The 14157-nt window shown below is 31.7% G+C and overlaps 1 protein-coding gene across 1 annotated transcript; it reads right to left on the bottom strand.

The window, feature by feature from the left end:
• Nucleotides 1-6676: 6676 nt before the first annotated feature.
• On the bottom strand, nucleotides 6677-11379 carry LOC126727708 (protein SIEVE ELEMENT OCCLUSION B-like). Its single transcript, XM_050433632.1, has 5 exons — nucleotides 10916-11379; nucleotides 10709-10809; nucleotides 10512-10609; nucleotides 8439-8912; nucleotides 6677-7523 (listed from the first exon to the last, which is right to left on the bottom strand). Exons 1-5 carry the CDS (start codon nucleotides 11377-11379, stop codon nucleotides 6894-6896), a joined length of 1767 nt encoding a protein of 588 aa, XP_050289589.1. The 3' UTR covers nucleotides 6677-6893.
• Nucleotides 11380-14157: the final 2778 nt, after the last annotated feature.

The following is a 14157-nucleotide window of genomic DNA, read 5'->3' on the forward strand; positions in this document are numbered from 1 at the left end:
TTCCATCATGGTGACTTGAAGGAACTTTGCCATTAGTAAAATGTTATGTCTCAAATCTGATACCAACTATGTGCCTTTTATAAGTAATTTAGTGAGCCAGTGATGAAACAGAAGTAGAGGAGCTATTGAATGCTCTTACAGGAGTCTTCAACGTCACTGTCAGAGTGTCAGTCTAGCTCCTAAACTTCCTTCTCAAACAGTCCATGAGTTTGATGTTAATTCAATGTTTTTGTTTGCATTTTATAAAAAAAAAAAAAAAAAAGTGTTTGTTTGCAATTTCAGAACAATTGTATTATGCTGAAAGATTTGTGTACGCGTATGGTTTTGTGTTGGTATTGTAATTGTGAGCCTTTTTTATGATTTTTTTTTTTTTGGTTGTTGATAATGTATTGAAATTATTTTTTCTTTTTGAAATTTCTTGTCCCGAAACCAGAAAGAAAAAAAAAATAGTGGCAAGAATTGGTATTGGTGGACCAAGTTTGGATACAGAGCTTGTCAATTTGAAAACTTTGTCTGCTTACATTGTCATAGCTCATTGTAACAGTGTTTTTGTTAATTCAATGTTTTTGTTTGCATTTTATAAAAAAAAAATATGGTCATAGCTCATTGTAACAGTGTCCTTTTTTCAGTGGCTTGAAAACTTTGTCTGCTTACATTCATTTTTATGCTTTTCACTTCTTAGTTGTCAGGCATGATACAATGTCATGCGAGGCCTTTGATTCAAAAATTGGCTGTACTGCCAATGCTCACAATCTCTTGAGCTTGCCTTCATTATTGCTGAGCGCCTAAGGAGGAGGATCACATCACCGCAAGCTCTTGCTCTCTAGGCTTCTACAGTGAGGCTTTAAGAGCCCACCAATGTGCTCTTTTTCTTACGTTAATAGCAGTTATATTAGCATTAGCACTATTGGATTTTCAGTTATTTATGTTGTGTAATGTGTGTATACTAAAAGGAAGAGTGATGGTTTGAGACACTATGAAAACACAGGGGAATAAATGGATAACAATTTATTTATTCCATAAGAATATAAGATATGATTGCATTTTATTCTTGGTTGTGTGGTCAAGATAGTACAGTTAAAAGCAATTTCAAAGCTTATTATTTCAGATTTTTCTTATTTGAGATACCATTCAATTGATTCTAAAAATAAAGAATAGATATTTTTTATTAACCAAAACTCTTATGCTTCAATGTCATTGTAAGCCCTTGCCGTAATATTCAACCTGGTGGGATGGTTGTGATTATTGAAATAGTCAAAATTCAATATTTTGTTGATTTTTTCAGTAAACAAACAAACCAAACATTTTTTTTCTTATTTTAATTATTATCAATTGAAGATGGTTTTTTTTTAATATAATAAAAAAGTAGAAAAAATATTTAATCATATACTAATGTTGATTATTTAATTCACATAAAAAAATTATCAACAAAAAAATATACTAACAAATTAATCATAAATCAATGTTGCAAGTTCATTTTCAAATAGGGGTAAATTTATCTATTTTAATCATTTCCTCTCCTCTCCATCTTAATTTTTAAAACATCCAAACAAGAGGAAGGGCTAATTACTCTTTTCCCCCTTACTAATTTTAAAAACATCCAAACAAGGTGGAGGGGAATCATTCCTCTCTACTCTCCTCCCCACTACTCTCCTCCCCTCTACTCCCCTCTACTCTCCTTCCTCTCAAAACTTCCAAACAGGCCATTATATTACTTACACGACTTTTATTGTTTTAATTTATTTTTAAAACCACTCAATTAAAGTACTAAAATTATATGGATAAATATCAGCAAAGGTCTTTCTACAGTGTCTCCAATGTTTTTAAGGTAAGATTCCCACACTGGATGTAAGAGCCCACATCTCCGAAATACAAAACCTGGCCTTAAAGACCCACAAAAAAATATATATGGCTGCATGTATTGGGCCCCATAAAATGGGCCACCCAAAGAATTAAATGGGCCACTAAAATATAAGGCCCAGGTTCTGTCTCAAGCACAAAAAGGTGAACCCAAGGAAACTATAGCCGACTGAGTAAAATAAAAGGGAAAGAAAAATGGAGCAAAAAGAAGGATGGAGTGACCAACTCTGGACCTGTTGGATGCTAACTAAGAAAATCAATCCAGAAAATTCAAAAACCCATTCTTACAATTTCTAGTCTGACTATCTTATGACTGGTCATGGGAAAAGATCCAACACCAATATCTATACTTTTTCCACTCTACAACATATTGGGAAATCAGAAAGGAACATCATTTGCATAGGTTTTGACCAAAGCTCGGAAAAGCTATGGTCAAAACTCCAAAAGGACTTGAAACTAGCCATTTCTCTCATATTCTGTAATAGCTACGTTAGTAGCATACGATTTGTTTGTTTTGGCAAATAATATTTTCTACATTTTCTAGTGTTTGATACTATGATATATTAGAAACTTGATCACCAACTTGAGAAAGATGTTGGCTACAAAGTTCTTCTATTCATCACACGATGAAAATCATGAAGTTACTTGGTCACAAAACTCTACGGTGTACAAAACACATCAACTTCTTGAAGAGAATGAAAAACTAGGGCAAACTAGGTTTCTGATTACACTCTTCTTCACACTTGTGAAATTGTGCTCTTGTGTAGCTGTGCGTAACCTTTTACGGTCCTTAAAATAATCCTTATATATGTTTAGGGTTGTGAGAAAAAAAAGCTCAAACATACATTCACGGATTGGATGAAAATCCGAACTGAAAATCTGAACTTCATAAACCTCGACAGATATCTTATCTGTCGAGCAGTTGTCGAGCCTTGACCTGAAACAACTCTCTTTAAATCTCGATAGATGCTAGCTGTTAAGCTTTAATGAACAATACTTTCTGACTTGGTTCCTGGACAAACTTGTATGACTTTAACACTTGAACTTGAAACCTTATTTTTTGAAGCATTAAACACATCCTAGATCTACCCAATTACAAATAAAGTGCATTTTGTCAAAGGATTAGCTAATTACATAAAATGTTGACATATGTTCCTAACATTAAATCACATATGTCCTAACAACATTAGAGAGCTAAAACCCCTAAATCTTCACCATAAGAATCCTTAGTTAGCCACTATTTGTAATAACCATAAATACACTCATCAAATAAGTCCACAAATCAAAAACCCATATACATAATCACAAGAATATCACCCAAGAAGCTCATAAATCACATGTATATCATTTCCAAAAATTAGATTAAAAGAACCTCTAACAAAAGAATATAAATATTATGAATTTTTACCTCAAATAATAGGGATGAGTGAGCCTTTAACTATTTTTTTAGAGTTTTCCGGTAAACTTGGCCGGAAAAAGTTGGTGGAGGTGGTGGTGAGGAGTGGGTATTGGTGGGAGAGTGAGGGAGTGTGAGAGAAGAGTGATGTGTGAAAATAAAAGAAAAGAAGAAAAAGCAAAATAAAAGGGAGAGAGAGATCATTTGGGAGAATGAGTGGTTGGAAAATATGGGGTTGGTGGGGTCACATGTGAGGCATAAAAAATAATTTGACTTTTTTTTTTCCCCTAACCTAGGCGTTACAAACACACCTCTTGAACACCCCCAGTAATATATATATATATATATATATAGAGAGAGAGAGAGAGAGAGAGAGAGAGAGAGAGAGAGAGAGAGAGAGAGAGAGAGAGAGAGAGAGAGAGAGAGAGAGAGAGAGAGAGAGAGAGAGAGAGAGAGAGTACCTTTTCCTTATTTTCAAGTACTTTTTATGTTTACTTGCTAATGATTTTCTATGCTCTCCTAATGCAACACTGAAAATGATTTAACTTGATGAGTTTGTGAGAGTTTTTTTAGACCCCTTAAACTAGATTTTTTTAACATAATTTATTAATCAAGTGATTATTTAGATTAATTTTCAAATCTAGGTTAAAAACAAATAAATCATATCATGGAAAAATGCAAAAAAGTAAATAACACCACGATATGATTACTTAGGAAAACCAATAAAATTAACCATTTCATGGTAAAAATCTAGGGAGAATTTAAACTAACTATTCTCTAGGTAAACCAAATCCACTATAAGAGAATTGAAGTTTTTACAAAAGATTTAACCCTAAATCTAATGCTACCTTATGTAATAACTTACTGATATGACCACATGTGAATTACGAATCCACGGACTCCTTCTCTTCTTAGATTTACAGCAACACAAGCCGCCTTACTTGTGACTTTGAGACTCCACTCAAAGGTTTCAGATCACCTTCACTTATTGATCTTGATGCAGCAACTTCTACAACACTAGATCTTGAGTTTCTTCAAAGAATATTGCCCGTAGAAGACTTGAAGGAGCTTTGGATACAAAACCCTAGATCTACAATTAGAGGCACAAAATGCACTCTTTTCTTTCTTGAAAATCTTTGAAAACGTAGTTAGAGTTTTCCTTTATATACTAGAAGTATTTCACTTGAAACCCAAAACGTTTAAACAGAGTTTGGGCCGAAATAGAATTCTGCAGAAATTTCATGTTTGCAATTTTTGATCAGTCGAATCTAATTTTCGATTGGTCAGATTTCACTAAATTTGAATTCTCCTCTCTTCAGCTTGTATTTTCTTGTGTTCTTACTTGTAACACCTTGAGCATTATTTAATAAACTCTATAGACTCTAAGATCTATACCTAGATAAGTTTGTACTCACAATTTGTTAATTATTCTAAACTTTTAGAACCTAACAGTTTGAATTGACTATCACTGCATGTGGCAGCACACGATAGCTTAAGTAAAATGCACAAAACAAGATGGGTAGAGGTAGACATCAAGAAGAAATGTGGCTGATTTAGAATTTGAATTCAAGATAAGGTTGTGTCTAGTAATTTTTTATTTTTTATTTTTGTTTTTGAAGCTCCTTCTCAATTCACTTGAAAGGGTACTCATTAAAAATCTAGGAGAACTGATCAAATCTATTCTTCTATTTCTGCCCAGAACTTTCATGAGTTGCCATCTCCGATCATCCAAGTCTATTAGTCAAGACTACCAGAATCTAATGGATCCCAATATATAAATGACTTCAGCTAATCCGAATCGAAATCTATGAATGATGTAACAACTTATAGGCTTATATGATTGTTAAATGTCTTCTATCTGTCAGTATGTATGATTGATTTACTACTTGGTTCACATGTTATATTCTTACGCAAGTAGCAATAATTACTTTTGAAGAATGTAATGGCTGTTTTCTTTTGTATAGTTTCAATAAGTTCCGCAGATCTTTGTTTCCTGGACCAACAAAAGAGAGCAGCCATGACCATTTAACCTGTAACTTTTTAGCCTTTTCATGCCTATTTTACTGATTTGTCCATGGTCCTCATGTCTTGGTACTTCATTATCATGTTTTAAGCTTTGTTAAAAAATTTGTAGCTAAACAAACATCTTATATATAGTATTTCAACTAAGATGTTGAGAGTTCAATTAGCTCACCCTTATTATTGTAAATATTGAATTATAAGAATAAAATTATAGATCTTGAAACAATTGAAGGACAGTTTCAATGGGTTAGAAGAAAATTCAATCTCGTGTCTTCATATTATAGCACGTGGTTAATTAATTTGTTAAGTTTAATACTTTAGGTATAATACATTCGGTTTTCAAATGAAATTTAAACATGTAGCTATTGTTTTATGAGTGCCCACAAATTATTAACGATCAAATTGAGATTAATAGAGGTCATCATTCCAGCACCTAAACATTTTTCCATATACTCAGTTACTCACCCCTTTGGGCCTTCAATTATTTATTATCTCGAAATAACCCTTATCAAGGATTAACTCCTAAACTAGGGACAACAAATGAAAAAGTGATGATGGAGAATGCAATAAGTGAAGGGGGGGGGGGGGGGGGGGGGGAGAGAGAGAGAGAGAGAGAGAGAGAAGAAGAAGAAGAAGAAGAAGGAAAATAAGAGATAAGGGAAAAAAAATTAGCAAAGAAAGAGACAAAAAGATAAGAACAAATAATAAATGTGATGGAAATTAATCCAAAAGTAATTTTGAAGTACTCATTGACCAACTTTCGACACTCATGAAGATGATTTCAACCTGTCATCTTAAGCCTCCAAAAAACAACCACAACGAAACAGTGTCAAAAGTTATTGTCAATTTATACACACCGTATTTAAAATTTTTGAATCTCTAATTAATCTCTTGATTTCTCTTATATTTTAGGAATCCAATTCCATAAAATATAAATTTTAGTAATCCCTTGATAAAATGATTATATGATTTTTGAATAATTAATTTTCAATATATAAATATATTTCAAAGAAATTTTTATGTTTTTTTATCAAAATTATGGATTATAACTTTAAGAATAGTTCCCACAATACTATATGTGATTACCCAATAATGTATTGAGGTATTCATTATAGAAGATGCCACTCTTGCATATGTCAAAGCAAACTATGTTTTACGATTAAATCTACCTCTTCTTAAGATTAAGAGTTACTGCATTTAGCAATTGTGATCTATTTATCAAAATATATGATATAGTTGTTTTGAAAACGTGAAACAAAGAGAGTGTAGTCGTTGCTTGGCTAATTCGCATATGCCATGAGAAAAGCAAACAAAAGACTAATCATTAAAAAAAAAAAAATAATAATAATAATAATAATAATAATAAAGGGTCTACAAATGCAAGCAAAGTGTCCTGAATACATAATAAAAACTCCCTCCAATTACAACATGAAAATATTAAACGATTACATAGATGGCATCAGATTTGCAACGAAATCAGGATGCTCTTTATTGTAGCATTGCACATCATAAAATTAAACTTCCTCATACTAGAAACAAACTTGGACAAGAAAACAATTATTTTGTAGAAAAAGTACTAGTGGAGAGAGAGAGAGAGAGAGAGTAGCACAGACATCTAGTGTTGTACGTTCTTGGTAGAACGATAAGCACTGTGGCAGCAGTTAAACCTGCTAGACAACTTCATGCGGTCCGAACAGAAAGGGCACATTACTGCTGCTGTGATCTTTCCAGCATCCTCAGCGATGTCGAAGTGGTAGCAACCAGGTTTTTCAGCTGGAAGCTTTAGAATCTCTCTATGGTAATTCAAGAATGAACTTGCAAAGTCAAACGTGGGGGTGATGGGTATCGTACATGGCGGATCATACTTCTTTAAGACCTTCAGAATTGTTGTGCCATGACCACTTTCCACCAATTTAGACCCTTTGCACAGCACAACCCATTCGGTACTCTCAGTCTTGTAGGAAAGTAACTTAAGGATTGTTGACATCACGGTGGACGATTCGGTTTTCTTATCTTTCCCAGAGAGTAAAATGTTCTTGATGTAGTTCCAGCCGAGGAAAAAGCTCTCAATGCCGTTCCAGAATTTCCATAGGGTAATCTCCCCTTTATCTTCCACGTAAAACAACTCAATGGAAATACTTGCAGGCTTAAAGACCTGATTCATGGCATATACTTGCTCTTTAAATTGTTTAATCCACACTGTATCCTTGCCTCCATAGAAGAAAATGTACTTCTCCTGCTTCATCTGATTGAACAAGAAATTTCAATGAAGGAATTTTATTTGATTGAACACAATTAAATTTGCTTGAGGCTGCATGCATGATTACGTAGGCTGCATGCATGATAATTTTTTTTTTTTTTTTTTTTTTTTTTTTTTGTATTTAGTAATGTGCATATATATGCCACATTATTTAAATTTTAAATGTCATGACATGAGATAAACAGATGGTGATTGAGTTAAAAAAATAAAAAATAAAAAAATTCTTTGGGGAGGATGATTAATCTCACTCGTATAGATATGAAATTATATAAGTATGTATGCGTTAAATATCATAAAACTACACACATAAATAAATAAAAATTTTAAATCATTATCTAAATCTATAGAATTCTTTTTGCAGTTGAATTTTTTTTTTTGAAAAATTTTAGATGTAAAAAATATTATTATTATAAAATGGTATATATATATATATATATATATTATCTCAACCCATATTTCATATGCTATTTATAAACTACGTGAATATTATATGAAACACTTTCTTTAAAGATTCGTTGGTGATCAAAATAATAAAATATTAGTGGAAAACCAAATGACATAATAGGAATGTAATAGAGGTACATTAGAGATATTCTTATATTTAAAAAAAAAAACACACACACACACACTTATTCTAAACATATAATTAACCTATCATATATGTGTATCTTCACTTAATATATATATTAGAACTCACCAAAAAATATATATATATTAGAAGAATTATAATTTTTTTTTATGGGATTATAACTTAAATTTTTTTGGGTATTATTTATAAATATGCTTACTGAACAATAAAATGAATCCATTTATTTAAAATAGGTATCTTTAATCCTCTCATCACCACTGGGACATTTTTATGTTTATGCATTAAATTATTGGAAAAATTAAAAAATTTACCCAAGTTAGTATATCTATATGGAGGCTGCCAAGCAAAATCTGTCCAACTGAATCCTCTCCATTGGGCAGTGGAGAGTCTGGAACCCCAGTAATCGGACGGAGGGGATTTATTCCCAATGCAATCATGTGATATGCATCTCGGTGAACCACCTTCCCTTGCGAGTTCATCACCACAACGATAGGCCTATTCTTGAATTCCCACTTCTCCTTAATGTACTGGATACCTAAATCGAATGAAAATTTTGGCAACCTGTACCAAGTATTCGGCATCTTAGACCGCAACTTCTCGAACTTTGTTTGCATTTGATCAACCGTCCAGTCCACAATTGGGATCCATATAATTTTGTACTGATCCTTCATACTTTTGTTATTATCAATTGAATTGAGAATTGAAATTTCATTTTCGCTAATGTCCAAGTCGGAAAAGAACAAAAAGACATTCTCTGTTTCAATTTCTTTAAGGTTGACCTGTTGCTGCAAAACAATTATCCAAAATGAGCCTTGTTAGGACTAATTTTTAGATGAGGTATACCTAATATTCAGTTGTAACAAGTGTAAGGGTGTTACTAAAACTTTATTTAAGTACATCGATGAAGGGAACATTACGAACATGCTTGAAAAATATATAGCACAGCAAAGCGTAACTAGACATATATAGCATAGACCAAACGTGGCCCAGCTCCAAATTCTGACTTTTCGTAGGAGGGTTTTGACCTTAGAGTGATTACAATAAGGAAATTACAAAATTTATTCTACAAATTTTACAAATTCATGTGTCATCAATTAAAGAAAAAAAATTTATTAATTAAATTATAAGTGGGGTTAAAGATATTACAAATTTTACTAAATAAACTTTACAAATTGTGTGTCACCAATCAACAGTAACCAATTAATGTCTTCATTAATTATGTTTTTGAATTCACATCATTTACATTCATTATTACAATATTATAAATTTACTGTCGTAAAATTTATAATATTTTTAGCATTTCCATGCACATGATATTTGGTTAGGATTGAGATCCATTGCACTGGGCAATACATTTTGAATAGTTTAAATAAAAAGTTAAAAGATTATATTTTGATATAAATCATTAGATTAAGAAAGTTAAGAAAGTTAGAGAGATTAAAAAAAAAGTTAAAATTTTTGAAAAAGTTGAAGAGCTATGAGCTCAGTTTGGTTACAAATTTTTTATTTACTTAAAGAAATATGAATTTAGATTAGGCTCGAGATTGATTAACAACTTCCCAAAGACAAACTTGTAAGATTTTTAAATTAATATTATTCATATTTTATTTTCATTGAAGTATATTGTTTTAATTGTCAAGAGTTTCAGATTTAATGGCATTATATATTATTTACATTTCGTTATAAAGAGAACTAAAATTCAAGTCTCCCTTTTCTACTGCTATATATATATATATATATATCAGATTATCAATTCTTTTATACAAAATTTTAAAATGAAAGAATTTAAAATTTAAACATTTGATAAATGAAATAGCCATCATTCTATGATTATCTTGAAATTTTGTAAGGATATTACGTATAATAAGAAAATATAATCTAACAATGGAATTTTTTAAATTTTAATTCAATAAAAATTTATTAGATGATATAACATTATTTTAGGTATACTGTAACCCAATGTAAGATTATTTTTACTCGCATTTTTTTAGGATTAAGAGAAAGGAAAAAAAATAAAAATAAAAATAAAAAATAAGCTTCGCCTCTTGCCAGATACAGCTTGGTCTTCAAAATTCTTTAAACAACCCACTTTTCTTTGAACCTTTACAAAACTTGACCTAATCCTATGGATAATTTCTGAGTGTTTTAAGACCATGACATTTATCACAATATTTCTTACAACTATCATATGTTGTAAATTGTAACTAACTACTAATTTCGTTCGTATAGATATATCACTTTTTATCTATTACTCATTGTTTATCATATTAAAATTGTGATAAAATTATGGTACGAAAGGTCAAGATCATAGATTTTTTCATAATGACTTGCCCCTACTTCTGGTAGAGTTAAAAGCTCCAAAGGTATATGTTACAAGATCTAACCTTAACAAGTGACGTGAAGCCCATCTCGTTAAAGACCACGGTGATTTTTCTAGGATTATTCATGATTTTCACGAGCTTCCCGTAATCCTCCAATTTCGCTACATTAAACAAGAATCATTGGTCAGAATTTCAGAGCATTTTTTAAGCCATTATACGCAACAACATATCCAAGCTAGAATATCTCCTTTTAAGCTAACCTATTATTTCCTTGGTACGTTTTATAACCAAATTCAATGAGTCGACAGTGGCTGTGATTTTCAAACTGAAGGACGATAGTGATAGTTCCTCTGGTTTGCCCCTGAAAATTCGAAACAACAGTTAGGCCTAGCGCTTGGTTTATGTTAGTGGAGTCTACTCAAATGATGAATTCAACATATATAGTAAATTTTAGGGGCAAGGCTTACTCATCGTTAATGAGGCAACACATCTGAGTTGTGCAAGCTACCACAGTTATGATAGCATAGTAAACATCTAATGGGATATAGTACATGGCTTCTGACAATTCTTGTAAATCCTCTTCAGCATACCTATCAGATAGGCCTTCCAACACTAAGATGCAATCAATAGCCTCCACTGTGGACTTGATCAGTTGGTCAAGTTTAATAATCGCTAGCTTGTGTTTCTGAAGCCATGATTCTGTGACAATGGTTGGTACCCCCTTCAAGATCCCCACCCATTTGGCACTTTTGTCTGAAGCGTGAAGATGAGCAAGGAGCCAAAAATCTCCATAGTCAAGAGCAAAAGCTGCAAGTGTCAACACTGCCTTTGCATCCCATGAATATTTTGTGAGTTTTTCAAGTATTTTCTTCCCTGTATTACTTTCCTGACCAGGAGGCTTGCATGCCATCTGAAAATATGTATATGTCATAATTGTTATTATGAAGAATGCTAACATAAATATATATATATATATATATATATATTCAAAACTGTTACACAAATTTATACAAAATTTGAAATTGTGACTTCAAGTTACGGAGTATAATTTTAGTTATTGTTTCGCATGTGTAATTCATCTTAGTCCTTAATCATGCCACCCACAAATAAAACAAAAAAAATAAACAAAAATGATTACCTTAAATGGTTCTGGAATTTTTTTTTCCTTATTTTAAATTTGGTTATTTCATATGAAGGGGAAGAGATTTGATAAACTACAATCAATGGAATATAAAGTGTAACTCTAAGAGTGAAATGTAGAATTTTCACTCTTATTATTTAATGAATGTACAAGATATTTAATTTTAATATTTATTATTTTGTTTGTTGGAGTGTTATTCTTTGAAATTATTAATTACCTCGCAGTAAAGATGCTTGAGTGTACACAATGATATACCCAAACTGGCTGTTGGGGGTTCTTCCTCCATGTTCTCCAGTTTATTACCCTACGGTAAGTCATAATTAGTAATTGTTAAAAAAAAAAAAAAAAAACCTTCAGAAGATATGGAAAACACTAATGTAGTAATGCTACTTCTAGTATTATAATGTAACGCTTACAAAATGGTGTGATAAGAAATGTAATTGTTGGATTTCAATAACATAAAAACAAGTACTAATTGTTTCTTGCTTGAGTTGAAATTAAAAATATCATCATCTGCTCGACTCAATGCCATTTGATAAGGCCATAGAGACGAGCTTGACAGAGAATGTTATTGATAATTTGATAAAGGAAGAGTTACCACTATAAATATATCTCAATCTTCACTTCCAAAGGAAAAAAGTTTAATAGAAAACGATGATAAAAATGGTTTTCTAATAAAAGAATATATACCATAACAACATGCTGAACAACATCACTGGCACGGTTGAGAATCTTTTTGACAATAGTGAAAACAGGGCAAACATCAAACTTTATGTCTGCATGAGCATGGGTTTCAAAAATTTGAGTCATGATCAGTTCCTTGGGCATGTTTAACACGCTCAGATCACTACTCTTGGCCATGGTATAAAAAAGGGAGAAGGGTTTTTAGAAACTCGAATAGGTTTAGGGCAGAAGAGAGAATGTTGGTGTGTGGTGTTGTGCAATAATCTCTCCTATTTATAGCCATCAGAACTGGATTAAGGTAACAAGCAAAGACTTGGATAGGGAACACAAGTAGGTTCCATCTAGGTGAGGTCCCTCTAGCTAGGTAGCACTCATGCATCAATGCACATGCGTGTTAATGGATCAGATTGTCAACTTCGTATGATTTTAAAATGACTTTCCTTGTTTGTCTGATTCAACGGCTAATAAAAACCATAGCATTCAAGAATTAGTACAATAACCACAAAATAAAAGGGTTAGCCAAATACTTAAGAAGTATAATATAGTAGTCGTGAGCTACACATTTAATTATCTTCTAGGTACACTTTTTTACCCACAAAATAATCCTCCGTAAAACCCATAGGATTCAAGAATAGCTAACCCCAAGCATTGCATTGGTTTTTACGTTGATTTGGGAATGAATTTCTGTATGGGTCCATATACTATCAGTTCGATCCTTTCTGATAGCTTAAGATTGTGTTTTTCTTTTTTGAAAGGCTGATAGCTTAAGTTGTGTTGTATGTTTTAAGGCAGTGTTAATTGCACGCAGTGTATATAGAATCATAGATACACTCTATCAAAATACACTAAAAAAATTGTTTTCAATGTATTTTTGCAATGTGTGTAAAATATACAATGTGCACTGGCTTTTCTCCTACGTTCTAATATGTTATCAGAAAGTTGTTTGTTTGTTTGGTTCCATGTTTAAGCCAAATTGTGTACTTGTTACGTCAATAAAATCGAGTGTAAACTTTGTAGTGAAATTTTATGTAATAATTCGAAGTAGTTTAAACATTCAACCTGGTCATCATCTCATCTGTGATACTTTTTTGTTCAATTCTTTTGCTTATATATCATTGATCCGGTTGCATTTATAATATTGAAAACTTTTGTCCTCTGCAAGGCTACTCTCCTTTTTCATTCATTCATTCATTTTTCCCCCTCCTTCTAAAAGGTTATCCATAGTTTTGTTTAGCAAAAGCACAAGAGATCTTTTAACACTGTTCAAAATGTTTAACTCTCTTCCGTAGCATTCAATTTTTGTAGTATAGTTATTAATATGGATAAGTACGATAATATTGAATCCATTTAACCTTTTCTTCTTTTTATTTTTCAAATTGAAAGCTCCACATCCACAGACATTGTTGATGACATATTAAAAATTAAAACTAAGTTAGAATTCTAATTAGTTTAACTCGTAAAATCTTTTCTTATAGAAAATGAATTCGGAAATTCAACTCCCGCCTTAAAAAAAAAAAATCAATTTATAAAATATGTAAAAGATTCTCATGGTCTTTAAGTCTTTCTGTGTAGGATCTGTAAAAAATAAATAAATAAGTAAATAAATTGAATTAGTAGTTCAGTACTATATTATAAAGGCAAGTACCGATAACATTACACACATGCAACCTGTTTTTTTTTTAATTATTTATTTTTGGAGAAATCAGAAATTCCTGAGTCATCGCTGATGATGTCATGATTACTACGTCATGCTTCCTAAATGCAATATCCACCTAATTCAAGCTTTGATATAACATCACATTGATTATGGTTACAGCATTTTGATCATTTTCAACTGCGCAAATGCATAGCATTTGATTTCTTAAATATACGCGGTGTCATGCA

Source organism: Quercus robur, chromosome 5, assembly GCF_932294415.1.
Source record: "Quercus robur chromosome 5, dhQueRobu3.1, whole genome shotgun sequence".
Lineage (NCBI taxonomy): Eukaryota > Viridiplantae > Streptophyta > Magnoliopsida > Fagales > Fagaceae > Quercus > Quercus robur.